General features: G+C 45.1%; 1 protein-coding gene across 1 annotated transcript; it reads left to right on the top strand.

Moving 5' to 3' along the window:
- Nucleotides 1-2,286: 2,286 nt before the first annotated feature.
- On the top strand, nucleotides 2,287-6,845 carry LOC113456211 (disks large homolog 5-like). The gene is made up of 5 exons (XM_026779986.1): nucleotides 2,287-2,428; nucleotides 3,195-3,344; nucleotides 4,205-4,388; nucleotides 5,576-5,691; nucleotides 6,758-6,845. Exons 1-5 carry the CDS (start codon nucleotides 2,307-2,309, stop codon nucleotides 6,843-6,845), a joined length of 660 nt encoding a protein of 219 aa, XP_026635787.1. The 5' UTR covers nucleotides 2,287-2,306.
- Nucleotides 6,846-14,161: the final 7,316 nt, after the last annotated feature.

The following is a 14,161-nucleotide window of genomic DNA, read 5'->3' as shown; positions in this document are numbered from 1 at the left end:
TTCTGTGTTTAGCAAAAACAATCCTGTGCAATAAAGGAACTTCCAGATGTATTGCCATCCCTGACTTCAAGCTCTACTATAGAGCTATGGTAATAAATACAGCTTTGTATTAACATAAAAAATAGATAGTTAGATCAATGAAATCAAATTGAAGACCCTGATGTAAATTCACACACATATGAACAACTTATTTTTTACAAAGAACCCAAAAATTATACTATGAAATAAAGAAAGCATCTTCAACAGATGCATAGTGGATGTCAGTATGCAGAAGAATGCAAATAGATTCATATCAATCGCCCTGGACAAAACTTAAGTCCACGTGGATCCAAGAACTCAACGTAAATCCAGGTACACTGAACTTGATAGAAGACAAAAAGGGACCTTGAACACTTTGGAACAGGAGACAACTTCCTGAATAGAACACGAGTATAACAGACACTGAGATAAAAAATTGATGAATGTGACCCCCTGAAACTGAAAATGTTCTGTAAGGTAAAAGAAACAGTTAGAAAGACAAAATAGCACCCTACAGAATGGGAAAATATCTTTATAAATCCCACAGCTGACAGAGGGGCAATATCCAAAATACAAAGAACACAAGAATCTAGACATCAAAATAACAAACCAATTAAAACACGGGGTACAGATCTAAACAGAGAATTCTCAAGAGAAGAATCGCTAATAGCCAAGATACAATAAAGAATTGTTCAACATACTTAATCATCAGAGAAATGCAAATCCAAAGAACTCTGAGATAACATCTTACCTGTCAGAATGGCCAATATCAAAAATATTTTATCTACTGGTACTCTAATGTCTGTAGGCTCTTTACCAGGAAGTTTTTAAAGAAGATTCCTCTCCATCATTAAGTGTATACTTCCCTGAAAATAGGGAGATGTTGGTACTTGTGGAGAATTATACCAGCCATAAATTTCTATAACACCATTACCTTGTGAACATATAATTTTAGTAGGAGATAAGAGTCAGTTTCCCGCTTGGGAAGTACCAAGGGATTTCAAATCAATAAGAGATAATTTTGAAGAATGGGGTGCTTAAGGGTTTGCCTTGTGTCCCAGAAGATTCCTGGGAAGAGAAGACAGACAGACTCCGGGCAAGTTATGAGGAAAGTTGGTTAGCAGAGAGGCAACGTTATTTCCCCATGACATCAGCAGTCCCTTCCCTGGACATTCTATTGTATCCTAGAGACCCCTGGAATTTTTCTGATGTCATCTGTGTTGTAGCAACACCAACTGCCCTTGGAGAGTTCCTTCAGTGCCTTTACGGTTACCCATGATCATGTTGGCAAGACTGAGGCGTCTTGTAGGGAGAGAGAATGAAGAGGGAAGCGAGACCAGAGAGAGGCAGAAGAAAGATGGCCTTGAGCCTCACTGTAAACCATCAAGAAACAAATGGTTCAGAAGAAGGCACCCTAAGTCCCGGACAGAAGATGGAGAGCTCCCTGAAGGAGGTGGGCTTTAGGTAGCGTCTCCAGTAAATGGGGCATAGGAACTGGGGTTTTGGGGTAGCAATCGGACTTCTATGCAAGACATGGCTCCTGAAAATCAATGATTCTAGGATAACAATTTGTCTCAACTAGAAGCCAGGAACCCGTAAACAAAAGCTTTGTGCTGGGAGCCTTTGGCTTTCAGTCTTACAGGAGGGTAAGGGTTGATGGGGAACCAGCATTAAAATAGGAACAGCATAAGAAGAGACAAGGAAGTGTGCCCAGATCAAGAGAGGGCATCACTGTACTCCAACACTAGTGGGCACTGTCTACCTCTGCGTGCCCTGAGTTGGCAGTGAGGTGACATGGTGCTTCTGGTGACCATGTTCTGCTCCTATATGGCTTCTCCTTTATAGCCATGTGCTTAGAGTGACCTGTTAGGATATGTGAGGAATCTCTAAATGATCAGAGTGACTGTGAACTATGCCTATTTCTTCCTGACTTGGAAACCCACAATTTTGTGGACTCTTTAGCCAAGTTGAACGGAGACTCTGCAGCTGTGAATAGGACTGAGGAGGTTCTTTCTTTGTTTACCTGAAGCACGAGCTAAGGGGGCAGAGGACACCAGCTGGCTGAGACACCAGCTCCCTTCATTAATGAAAGAACTGAGATCCCATGCAGGGACATCTCAAGCCTGGGTCAGGATCTATTGAGGTGTCCCTGGTCACAGGCATACAAGTTTTCTCAAAGGTTTGTTTAGGGCTCAGAGTCATCTGTCCATTCTCTATGTGCTGTCACAAGGCAAGTTCACTGTAGTTTATCTACCTACAGGGCCGCTGGAGAGCAACCATCTCCCCAAATGGTCCTCACCAAGAAGCAGAAGGTGAAGAGTCTGACCACTCAGCTACAGCAAATGACCAGAGAGAGAAACGAGCTGCGGGATCACCTGATCTCCATCACCGAAGAGCCCATAGACAATAGGTATTCCTTGTTTCAAGCTCCATGGTGATTGTCTTGGTTCCATACTTTCACCCTAAATTTATTTCATCTGAGATTTGGACTCTGAGAGGCTGCACCTTCAAGGTGTCCCTTGGCTCAGCACCATGCGCCTTCATGCTTCCCAAAAGAAGAACCAGAAACCCGGGCAGGAGTAAGATGGGAACATAGACTATTCTGCTTCCTCCAAATGAATACCAGAGCCTGAGTCACATAAATAAGAGATCGAGGCAGTACAGTGTGAATTCCCAGCATGCACTTGTATACTATCATATCGTCATCAAATAGTGAGAATTTGACTTCTTTATTTCCTATTCGTATCCCTTTGAACTAGCGAACATCTTAGTTATTTTAGCCGGCCTACTGAGAGAGCTCATGCAGCCACCATCCGCCATCTAAACACACAGCGTCTGCTGTCCTAGGGTCAGAAGAGCAAATTTATTTATTTATTTTTATTTTTTTTGGTTTTTCGAGACAGGGTTTCTCTGTGGCTTTGGAGCCTGTCCTGGAACTAGCTTTGTAGACCAGGCTGGTCTCGAACTCACAGAGATCCGCCTGCCTCTGCCTCCCGAGTGCTGGGATTAAAGGCGTGCGCCACCATCGCCCGGCTGAGAAGAGCAAATTTAATAAGCACCAGAAGCTCCCAGTACATAGGAAACAGGATGTGGCAGCCATTTGTGCTGCCTTAGTCTAGAGCACAGCCTGAATTCATGTGATCTGTGACGACTTTGTTCAAGTTCTTTGATTCCAGGACCAGGTCCTATCGCAAGCCAAACCCTTTATTTGAGAAGCTGAAGAGGAAGCATGAGAAAGTCATGTCAGACCTGCAGTGCTTGGAGGATGAGAAGAACGAAGTCACAGAGAAATTCAATGAGCTCGCCAAGGAGTCATTCTTCTATTGGTAAGAGCCTGCAGTACAAGGGACCACTGCATTGTGGGATGGCCATCTCTGCTTTTCTTTGTCTCTGGACTGTGGGGTCTACGGCTCTGGTTCCAGCCTTTCTGCCTCTTAGCAAGCAGCTCTTGGGCTTTTGTCTCTTGCATTCAGTTTTGCTAATTGTGAAAGACTGTGAGTTTCACCCAGCCCCATGTGTTCATACTTAGTAGCCTCTACATCAGTGAATCTCAACTTTCTTATTGCTGTGACCGTTTTCATACAATTCCCCATGTTTTTGTGATGTCCATCTGTAAAATTATTTATCCTGCTAGTCTATAACCATAATTTTGCTACTGATATAAAGCATAATGTAATATCTGTTATGCAAGATATCTAAGATACCTCTCCTGTAAAAGAGTAGTTCCATCATGAAAGAAGTCATGAACCAAAGGTTGAGAACCCCTTTTCTAGATAGACAAACACACATGAGTGGTGTAGCAGGCAGGGTCTCGGGCAGGGCCCTATTGCCATGAACCTCTCCACCACTTGGATCTCTAATCCTCCATCAGAAGGTATTTGTCCCTTTCCTGGTGATGTTGACCCATTTACCACGGTCAGGTAAAAGCAGGTGGGGACCCCTTTTGTTAGTAGAGATTCTTGGATTTCTTTGGTTGTTGGAGTTTTCAGAAGTAGTTTGATTTTTTTTTTTCTGGAATCCCCTGTTCTCTACTTTTGGCCTTCTGAATGCAGCTGTCACAGATGTTTAGGACTCTTGTCTCTGTCTCCAGAGACACTGGGGACCAGAGGGCTTGATGGGGTATGGAGGCAGGGGTGGCAGGAAGAGGATGGCAGGGGCTAACGATGCAGAGGGTGCTTCCTTTCAGCAATCTGCAGTACCAGCTCGCGATGGAGAAGTATCAGATAGAGGACAAGGTGGACTTGCTGAAGCAGGAGAACAAGAAATTGATGCAGTATTGGGTCCTGCTGCAGAAGCACTTGGAGGATTTGCACTTGGCCTTTCAGGACCAAGAGGAAGAGAACAGAGACCTGCAGACCCAGGAGCATCAGGTAGGGATAAGCATCTGGGTCAGGGTTAGGTCCAGCATCATTTCCTCATGCAACATTAGCTTGTCTACCTGTCAACCCACGTGTGCTTCAACTCATCACTTCATTTATCCACACATTCACTCCCCACCACCTTCATGACATCCGCATGTTCATTTCTGTGCCCATTCATCAGTGCTTCTGGGCATGAGTCTCTTGTGAGACTCAAATGGCAAACAACCCCTGCTGCTCTGCTTGAAGCTGCAGTCCAATGAGGGAGGTGGGGTGATCACACATCACACACCTACAGGTCATTATGATGGGAGGGGCGCTATGTACAGACTTGAGGGAGTGAGCTCTAGGTCCTGTGCCTCCTTTGCTTTCCAGGGTTCATATGACATCATGGTGGGGTGGGGCCAGCTTGCAAGGAGAAAAGCCACTGGCCAGTGTCAAATGAGTGATTCCCTTTGTCACCTTGTTGGGTGACATACGAGATTCCTTCCTCCTATTCTCTGCATCACCATGCCCAACACCTGATTTACACTGACAGGAAGCTCTGTGGGACTCTTCCAATCAGTGTTTGCTATGTGTGTCCTGGGCACAGTCTCCCTTCACGGAACTTAACAGTATGGAACTGACCTGTTGTCAGGGATGTGGAAAGGGAGAATTGCCGTGGGAAATCTGAGGCTTCCAAACCAAAAGCTCTTCAACCACCTTAACATAGTTTGGACAAGTAGAGCACAACCCTGTGTACAATTTTAGTCCCAGGAGATGGGGAGCAGAGACACCGGACTCTTCTGAAAGAGCTGTGTTCTTAATGTAAACTCACATGTTCATCGAGTATGATATCGTTTTATCCCCACCTCATTGCGCTCTCTCTCTCTCTCTCTCTCTCTCTCTCTCTCTCTCTCTCTCTCTCTCTTCCTATCTATCCCTCTATCTCTCCGTCTGTCTGTCTGTCCTTCTCTGTGGGTTTGGAGGTCACTGAGTGGTACCATGCACCATGCATATGAATAGCGGCTAGGGACACCACTGTGTTTGTCAGTCTCTACCCTGCAACAGGCATTCTCCCTTCCAAGAAGCTTGCTGTTTTGGCTGGAATGACTGACCAGCAAGCTCTTTGGATCCTCTGTGTATGCTCACACTTTCGTAAGCGTATATTCTTGCCTATGCTTAACTCTCCACTAAGTACACGATTTTCTAATGGACAGGAGCAGCAGAGCCTGGAAGAAAGTCTGCAGTCCCCAGTGAAGCAGAAGGAGCTAGTCAACCAGGAAAAGAATTTGGCAGTAAATCTGCAACATCACGTGACTGTCTCCCAGATGAGGTATGAGCCCAGGCCTGGAGTTAGTAATTGGGTGCGGGTAGTTGGGCACCCTTCTACCTTGGAACCTTGCCTTTTGTGGGCTTCGCCTATGGGCAATGCTCCCAGTCATCACCAGGGAAATAACACTTCAGAGTAGGTTCAGGAAAGAAGAACTTCCCTCTAGGAAATAGTATGATTGATATTCAGTGTGTCTGCAGAATTATGTTCTCTTTGCTCCCTTCCGAGTTTTCTGGTTTATTCCAAGACGGCTTTCCTTGAACTCACTGCTTGCTTTGGCCTCTGCAGCCTTGGGCAGTAGGGTTGAGAGTCCCACCCTTGGTCATGACTAGATATAACACTGGCTGTCTTTATTCTTTGGCCATTTGCCATGTAAATTGTATTATGGATATACTAGGTTTAGTCATTGACAGGATGAACTCAGACAGATGTCTCTGCTGCAGGATTGGTCAGAATTTCACAGAGTGTTGAGCAAAGGATTCCTCTAGAGAGCCAGGATGTAGATTCCCAGTTGGAGTCCTAAGGGAAACAAGGGTATTTTCTTTAATTAAAGAGTCCCTGAAGGGCCCATGTTCTCAGCTACACATCTCAGGAAATGTGGCTCCACCATGACAGGCTCCATGGTTCATATTGCCTGGGTACAAGGTTCCTTCCAGGTAGGAGGCATGAGCAAGCTCCATGACGTTGTCCCATTGTCTAAGCTGTACGGCTGTGTTCTGTCTCTAAAATGAGGTGTTCATGAGCATGTTACCATGAACACTGTGTTAAAGATGATGCTGTCATCTTTAACAGGCTATTACTTTGGTCATAATGATGTCCCTGGACTGCAGGAGAAAGTCCTGTCCTTTCTCATAGCACACAGTACATACCGTACCCATAGCAACTTGTGACACTTGTTAAAGGTTGAAAGATATTCAAGGCCCAGCTGCTCTGTGACATTCCTTTCTTAGGGATACAAATAATGACAACTGTCAAAAGATCAATGTTGAGTGTCAGGCACAATTTAGTTTTTGTGAGGTCACAGCTCGGCAGCTGACATGCAGATCCCCCAACTGCCTTCCTCCTCCAGGTCAGAGAGTCTCCAACATGAGCCAGAGCAATCCTCAGCACAGGATGAGAGCCTCCCACCAACAGAGCTGCTGCAGCAGGAGCACTAAGGGGCACAGGCAAGTGGGCCACCATCGCATCCCATCCCAGCACCCACGGGACTTGTGGGGTAGATGTTCTTCCTTGACTCTGGCTTCCTATGTGTGAATAGCCCCTGGCTGTGTCTAGCCAGTGTAAGGATCCAGGGTAAGGAGCTTCTGGATCTTATCCCCTTTTTTTCTCTCACAGCACCACTTCAGAGGACTGAGGAGGCCAAAGAAAGCCACAGACAACCCAAATCCATTGCTCCACTATAAGATCAAGACCTCCTCAGACCAAGACATGTCTTTCTTATTGTAAACTCAGCATTGAGGCAAACACCAACCTCCTACCTATAGGTGATCTATCCATAATCTGAGACTTGTGCCTTTTGGCTCACTGTTTCTGGAGAAAAAAAAACCCTCAGAAAGAAGCTTGATATACAGAACACACCATCAAGAATGATGAAGAACCTGACATTCCCCAGGAAGTGAGGCACAGCAGCAAGGAGGGAGGATATCGCTCAGTCCATAGTTACTCTAAAAGCTTGTGGCTGAGAACGAGTTTAAGATAACTGAGTGCCTGACCTTCAAGGCCCCAAAGTAGCCTGGCTGCACTTGTCTTGAAAAGATTCTGACAATCTGGGCCTGCCTTCCTATTTGTGCCCAAAGCTGGTCACAAGGTGGGACAGTGCTACTCTGTCTGCATGAAGAAAACGTTCTTTAGTGTAAATTTCTTTGCCTGATATTTGGATTTAGGTTTGTTTGCATTAAGGTTTTTGTTTTCTTTGTTGCCATTTGAGGTTTTGTTATTTCTTGGTTCTTTAGTTCTTGTTTTTTATTTGATATTTGTTAAGGCTATACACTATATATACTGCATCCCCTGTTTAGAACCCCATTGAGTCAAATGACTGTATTTTCATAAAGAAAAAAAAGCAATTTCTAACTCTTCATTCTTAAACTAGATTTTTAATCAGGTGTAATGGTACACTCTTGGAACTGCAAAACTCAGCAGGCAGAGATGGGTCTGTTCAGTTTCCAGGTGTCTTTGGCCACGTTGTAAGTTCCCAACCAGACAGGGTTACAAAGGGGAGGTGTCCTGAATGTGATGTCATGGCCTTACCCCATGGACACCCACTTCATGATGCAAAAAGATCTGTATTTGTCATCTGATGTCATATATTTGCTACTTCAAGAATAGATCTAAATATATACGTGTCAATGACAAGATTGTACATATATTATTGAGAAATATACTTGCATTTTCTTTTTGTACCTTTTTTTGTCAGATACTTTCCACAAAACAGTAAAAGTCTAATAAAATCTTTGTGATTACTATTCTTTTTTTTTTTGTTTGTTTTTGGTGTTTCAAGACAGGGTTTCTCTGTAGCTTTGGAGCCCGTCCTGGAACTAGCTCTTGTAGACCAGGCTGGCCTCGAACTCACAGAGATTCACCTGCCTTTGCCTTCTGAGTGCTGGGATTAAAGACCTGTGCCACACCGCCTGGCTAATCTGTGTTTTCTAATGCATCTCAGGAAATGAGAACCTTCATTTCTGGAGTATAAAAAAGAAACAGGGAAACCCAAAGCTATCTGCTTCTGTTTCCCTTGAATTATAGCACTAGTTACAGTGGCAATGTAGAGAAAATAACCTCTAAAACACATTGGGACATGGTGTCTTTTACAGTGCTCTTACCATCACTACCTATTTCACACACTGTTTTCAGATTCATGTGCTTTTTAATTTATGTGTATGGGTAGTTTGCCTGTTGGCTATGAAAAACAAGCATGCAGTTCCCACACAGACCAGAAGAGGGCAATGGATTCCACATGGAGCTGGAGTTACAGAGGCTGGATAGCTGCCCTCTGGGTCCTCTGAGAGAACTACAAACCTTAAAAATGAGTCATCTCTCTGACACCTGCTCTCGATGTTTGTCCTTCCAACCTCATGTAGTATATTGGCTGGCCTGGATCCCTCCCAACCAAAGAGATGTTTCTGGAGAATTGTAGGGACAGGTCCATCAGGTAGGCATGGAAAATTGTCTTGGAGTGTCAGGCATTCAGGCAGAAGGCTCCTGGATCATCCCTCAGCGTCTCTTACTATCAGTGTTGGAGCAGATATATAACCTCTCATCTACTTGACAATGTATATGATTGAGATGAATTGAGAAAACCCTCCTGGGGATGGAAATGGGGCAAGAAATCCCTGCTGATGCACCAGCAAAGCCTGGGTGGGTGGAGCCTAAAGCAGAAAAGAACCTTGTGCCTCTGGTGGAGAGCATGTCTGTGCAAGGCTAGGAAGGGGGAGGGTTGTATGCTGCTGTTCATTTTCCACAGCAGGTCTCAGAGTGTGTGGAGGAACGGTCTCTTCCTGATGATTGCTTTATTCTTGTGAAGTTCCCCTTGAATGAATCTGACTCCTGAGACAGACAGCGAGTCAGAGAGTTAATGTCTGTTGGAAATATCCCTGTGGGTCCCGGACTGATGCTGTCAAACCATAGCTGTTAAGAGCTCTACAGCTGGAGAAGAAAGGGTAGATTTCAGATACTGTCTGACGTTGGTCTCCTCCTCTTTCTGAACTGACGCTTACACAGTAAGGCATACCTGTAGACATACTGGAAACTAACTGAGATTTCATTAAATCTATACTACCAATCACCCCATGTGGCATGGGCCTTCTTGACCTTCTTTCAATTATCTGGAAGGAGCCTAGGTCCAGCCATGCCTTACTTTCTTGTGGGTTCTCATCACAGCTCTTGGCTGTTTTGATATGTGCTCCAGATAGATTATCACAGCTTCTTTTCCTGACATGTGCACAGGTAGATTACAGTTTACTGTCAGCCTTTCTCAGACTAAATGATCCAGAGTGTGCAGTGTGGACTGGGTGATGTCTTCTTCTCTCTCATATAAACATTCCTAGTCTTGAAAGCCTTCTGTCAGCTACTCACTTGGACCAGACTTATGGTGGCCAAATTGACCTTAAAGCTCATTTTTATGTCTGCCCTCTAATAGTTATAAGAGATGCATGGACTGTCAGGCCAGGAATGTAACTCAGGGTTAGAGTACTTGCCTAGCATGTGCAGTGTGCTAGTTTATTTTATTACTTCATAGTTAAAGGAGATGGAATATTAACCCTGTTACCTCCTATGGAGTGACATGCTGCAAAATAGTTTTTCTTGTTACCAGATTAGGAAAAGAATTCACTAAAGAAATGTAAAGTGTATAAGGTTAAAAGACATAAAAAGATAGTTTGGGTAATGCAAGTTAGGATAGAAAGTAAATTAGGTACAACTTTTAGACTCACCAAGGTAAGATAGATATGGAATATTTTCTCTAAATTTGTCATTTGTTAATGAAAGAGACATTGTTGAAATATTTATTATATATAGTTATTATACTTATTGTATATATTTTTCCTTATATTAGTTATAATTTTTAATTTTTAGACAGAATGGGACATATGGTGATATCTTGTACAAATAAAGTTTGCCTGAAGATCAGAGGGTGGAGCTAGCCACTATCTAACCATAGAGGTCTGGAGGTCTGTACACACAAACAGGAAATGAAATAGCTGGGCAGAGAGAGGAAGTGAAGGAGAGAGGAACTCATTCTCTTTTTGACTAGGAAGTTGATAGGTAGGGTGGCTGTGTTTTTTCTTCATCTCTCTGATCTCTCAGCATTTTCCCCAATATCCGACTCTGGGCTTTAATTATTAAGACCTATTAAAACTTGTGCTGTGGTATATCCTTCCAGCTTCACGGGGTTGGTGCCCTGAGCATCCATTCTCCTACTCAAGTCTGCCACAGGGCATCATTGTTTGTGAAGCTAGGCAGAGGAGCAGGAAGAGAACATCTGGCTGAGGGTGAGGCCCTGTTTTCGTCACTCCTCTCACTAATCACTCTGATGGGAAGGTGTTAGGGAGAGAGGGGTGTACTTGGTTCATAGTTCTAGAGGGTCCTACCCCGTGTGCTTGGCAGAACATACACCCAGCACAGTGTGTGATGGAGGAGCTTGTTCACCTCATCAGACAGGAAGCAGAGGAAAGAGCCTTCTGGCAAAGGGCCAGGGCAAGATGCAGCCTCTACCACCCCCACTTCCGCCACAGCCCCTCTTCATCCCAATCACTCATCAAGGACCACTCCATTGATTAGAACCATTGGCTACCAAGCCCTCAGCATCTGAAGCTGGGGGAACATTTCATATGAGGATCACCAAGCTAGGGCACAGTGTGGGACATTCACCACCCTAGGTCAGTGGAATCTTCAGAGTTCCTTGGAGTGAAAAATGGCACAGAGATCCCAGTGAGCAGGACAGATGGGAATAGGAGGCTGTCTATGTTTGCAGCAAGGGTAGGCTTTTTTAAAATGCTTCCCTCCACCAGGCCAGAATTCATTCTGGGATTTGTGTGTTGCTCTGGTGTCCCTGCGAACTCTGACAGCTGAATTAGTCTCTTCTGTGAGGACCACAGCACAGCTTCTCCATCGCATATTAGACACCAACCCTGAAATCAGTCTCCTATTCTGGGATGAAACGATAGATGCCAAAGACCACTGCTTTTCAAAACAGTGTGTGTGTGTGTGTGTGTGTGTGTGTGTGTGTGTGTGTAAGAGAGTGTCTGTCTGTGTGTGAGTGTATATGTTTTTGAGAATGTCTATGTGTCTCTGTGTGTGTGTGAGAGTGTTTATGTGTCTGTGTGTATATGTATATATATGTGTGTGTGTGTGAGGGTCTATAGGTCTGTCTGTGTGTGTGACAGAGAGTGTCTATGTGTCTGTGTGTGTGAGTGTGTGTGTGTGCGTGTGTGTGTGTATATGTGTGTGAGAGTGTCTATGTGTCTTTGTGTGTATGTGTTTATATGTGTGTGAGGGTCTATATGTCTCTGTGTGTGTGAGTGTATATGTGTGTGAGTGTCTATGTGTCTGTCTGTGTGTATGTGTATACATGTGTATGTATGTGAGGGTCTATATGTCTCTCTGTCTGTCTCTGGGTGTGTGTATGTGTGTGAGAGAGAGAGAGAGAGAGAGAGAGAGAGAGAGAGAGAACAATATCAGGGCATGACTCTCTGTACCCCTGCGGGGAGCCGTCAGCATTAATAGCAGACACAGTTTCCCCAGCCCCTCTCACCGTGTTCCACATACACTTGTGATGGCACACTCGTCTCTGTGACGAACACTGGAAACAACTTAAAAGAAGGGAAGGCTTCTTTAGGCTCATGGGTTCAGAGGGTCCATGGTCTTCTGGCTCTTGTTTCTGGGTCTGTGGTTAAAGCAGAACATCATGACAGGAGCAGCCAGAAAAGGGGAGGGGCAGAAAAAAGAGCCTCTCTGAGGACATGCTCTGGTGTTTTTTCTCCAACCACACTCCATGTGCAAAGGTTTCCCTGGCCTCCCAGGGAGAGAGAGAGAGGCCCCCTGCAAGCCACAGAAGCTGCCACAAGGCATAGTTTATGCATATGGACACACTTGAGATACGATGACATGATTATGGAGGAATTGATTTCTTAAACATCATTTGAGTGGTAAAAGCCACACGTACTTAGGGTCACCATGTTGGGCAGAGCCAATTTATGACACAGAAGCCCTTGATAGCCTCTGGGACTTTGAGACACAGACCATGGGAAATATCACTGAGACCAGTACTAACAACTGTGTTTGCTCCAGACCTCCGGATGAAGGTCCAGTGAATGTCAGTTGCTCCAGACATTAAGTAGGCTGCCACTTGGGAATGAGAACACATGGACCCAGAGATCCTTTTGGCTCTGCAGGCCTTGCTGCAAGCTGGCTTGGCCTTGAGCTGTCAACACAGATGAACTCAGGCTCCCCCTACAGGCCGAGTGAGAATTGCCTCCACTTTACTTATTCCCTCCCTGCTCCTCAGGCCGACAAGGGAGAATTTCACCCAAGCACAGAAATCAGCTAGAAATAGCCTACTCAAAGCCACATCTGAACAGAGCAGAAGGGGGCCTTAAAAATCATTTCTTCGACGCCCCTATCACTGTTCCTCATTAGAGAAACCCAGGCTAACCGAAGTGACCGGTGTTTTGGGCCTCTTTGCCCCTGCCTCTGTCTGACCTGTTGAGCCCACAGAGGGGCTAGAAGCACGTGAGCAACAAGGAAAACAGGAACAGATGGTTCCTGTTCAAGGTCAGGCCTTCCTTCTGCCTCTTTACGACCACGCGGTAATTCCTTAAATTGCTGATGAGTAAGGCGCACGTTCGGGATAGAGAACAAATCCTCTATCCGTTAAGGAGCCACAGGGCTCTTTGGGTCACTTGTCGAGAATATCACTCCCACTTCGTTTGTCCTTTAAGATTTCTGTAATATAGTTCTAGTTTTTGGAAACTCTCCGTTGGGGAAAGAAAAGTAAATAGTGAGATTCTGCCAAGAAAATAGTAACTAGAAAGCCGTGAGTGGCGGCGCGGGAGCGTACCTTTTAATTCCAACGCCCGGGAGGAAGTGGGAAGCGGGTGTCCGTAGAGTTTCCGGCTACCCAGGGAGATGCTGCCTCAGAACAAAATCCCAGACTCCCCCGTGCATTAGGGTTAGTGCTTATCAACAACAACAAAACGCTTTCTGCTTCTTGACTGACTGAATGGATACTGTTTATCCTTTCGGGGGTAACTATTAACGTTTGATACTTTATCAAGCTTTCAGAAAGGTCTCTGCATCCGATTTCATTAGTTTTTGCCCCCTACCTCCTGTAACTCAGCATAGTGTGGAGGACAGTTAATCAAGCCAGATGGACCAAACCATCAGTAGATCACACTCCGCTAGGAGCATCTAAACTACGTGTTAGGAGACGTTTGTTCAAGATCAAAAGTTCGAGGTTCTAGCTATGGTGGTATCTGCTACACCAAAGTGTGAGCTGCCTTCCTGAAAGAAAGCATCTAGATAGGACATTGTTGGACACAAATGAGACACATCAGGGGATCAGGACAACAAACCCTGGATGTGACGCATCCAGCAACTAGGAAGAAGAGCAGGAGCTTGGCCTAGATCCCCCCACCCCGCGTATTGCATCTCAATTTTGATGTGAATACCTTCCTGTGGATACTTACAGCAGACATTGGAATTATTAACTTATTGTTGTGTATTGTGGGGGTGATGCCCAGCTTTGTGCCCTTGTGTATGTGTGATTTCTAAATCCCACGTCTCTACCCTGGCGAGAGGTATCTTTGTTGAGGCTGATCCCTGACAAATGGCACCTACGGACATGAGCCAGAGGCCACTCAGCTAGAGACTCTCCCACTGTGAACATTAGCTCAGCCTCAGTGGTCCTGCTGGCTCTTGGTAAAGCTCCATTGCAAGCTGACATGCAATGTGTGTGGCTGAGGCCATGTGATTGTTCCAC

This window comes from Microtus ochrogaster, chromosome 6 (genome assembly GCF_000317375.1).
Source record: "Microtus ochrogaster isolate Prairie Vole_2 chromosome 6, MicOch1.0, whole genome shotgun sequence".
Lineage (NCBI taxonomy): Eukaryota > Metazoa > Chordata > Mammalia > Rodentia > Cricetidae > Microtus > Microtus ochrogaster.
Note: the sequence above shows the minus strand (reverse complement) of the source record. Positions and strands in the feature narration are given on the sequence as shown.

Bases quoted from the DNA above. Each gene is read 5' to 3' on its own strand.
- LOC113456211 (XM_026779986.1), top strand. From the start codon at position 2,307: ATGGTCCTCACCAAGAAGCAGAAGGTGAAGAGTCTGACCACTCAGCTA. The intron at 3,345-4,204 runs GTAAGAGCCTGC...GCTTCCTTTCAG, and splicing joins AAGGAGTCATTCTTCTATTG to CAATCTGCAGTACCAGCTCG. The intron at 4,389-5,575 runs GTAGGGATAAGC...TCTAATGGACAG, and splicing joins TGCAGACCCAGGAGCATCAG to GAGCAGCAGAGCCTGGAAGA.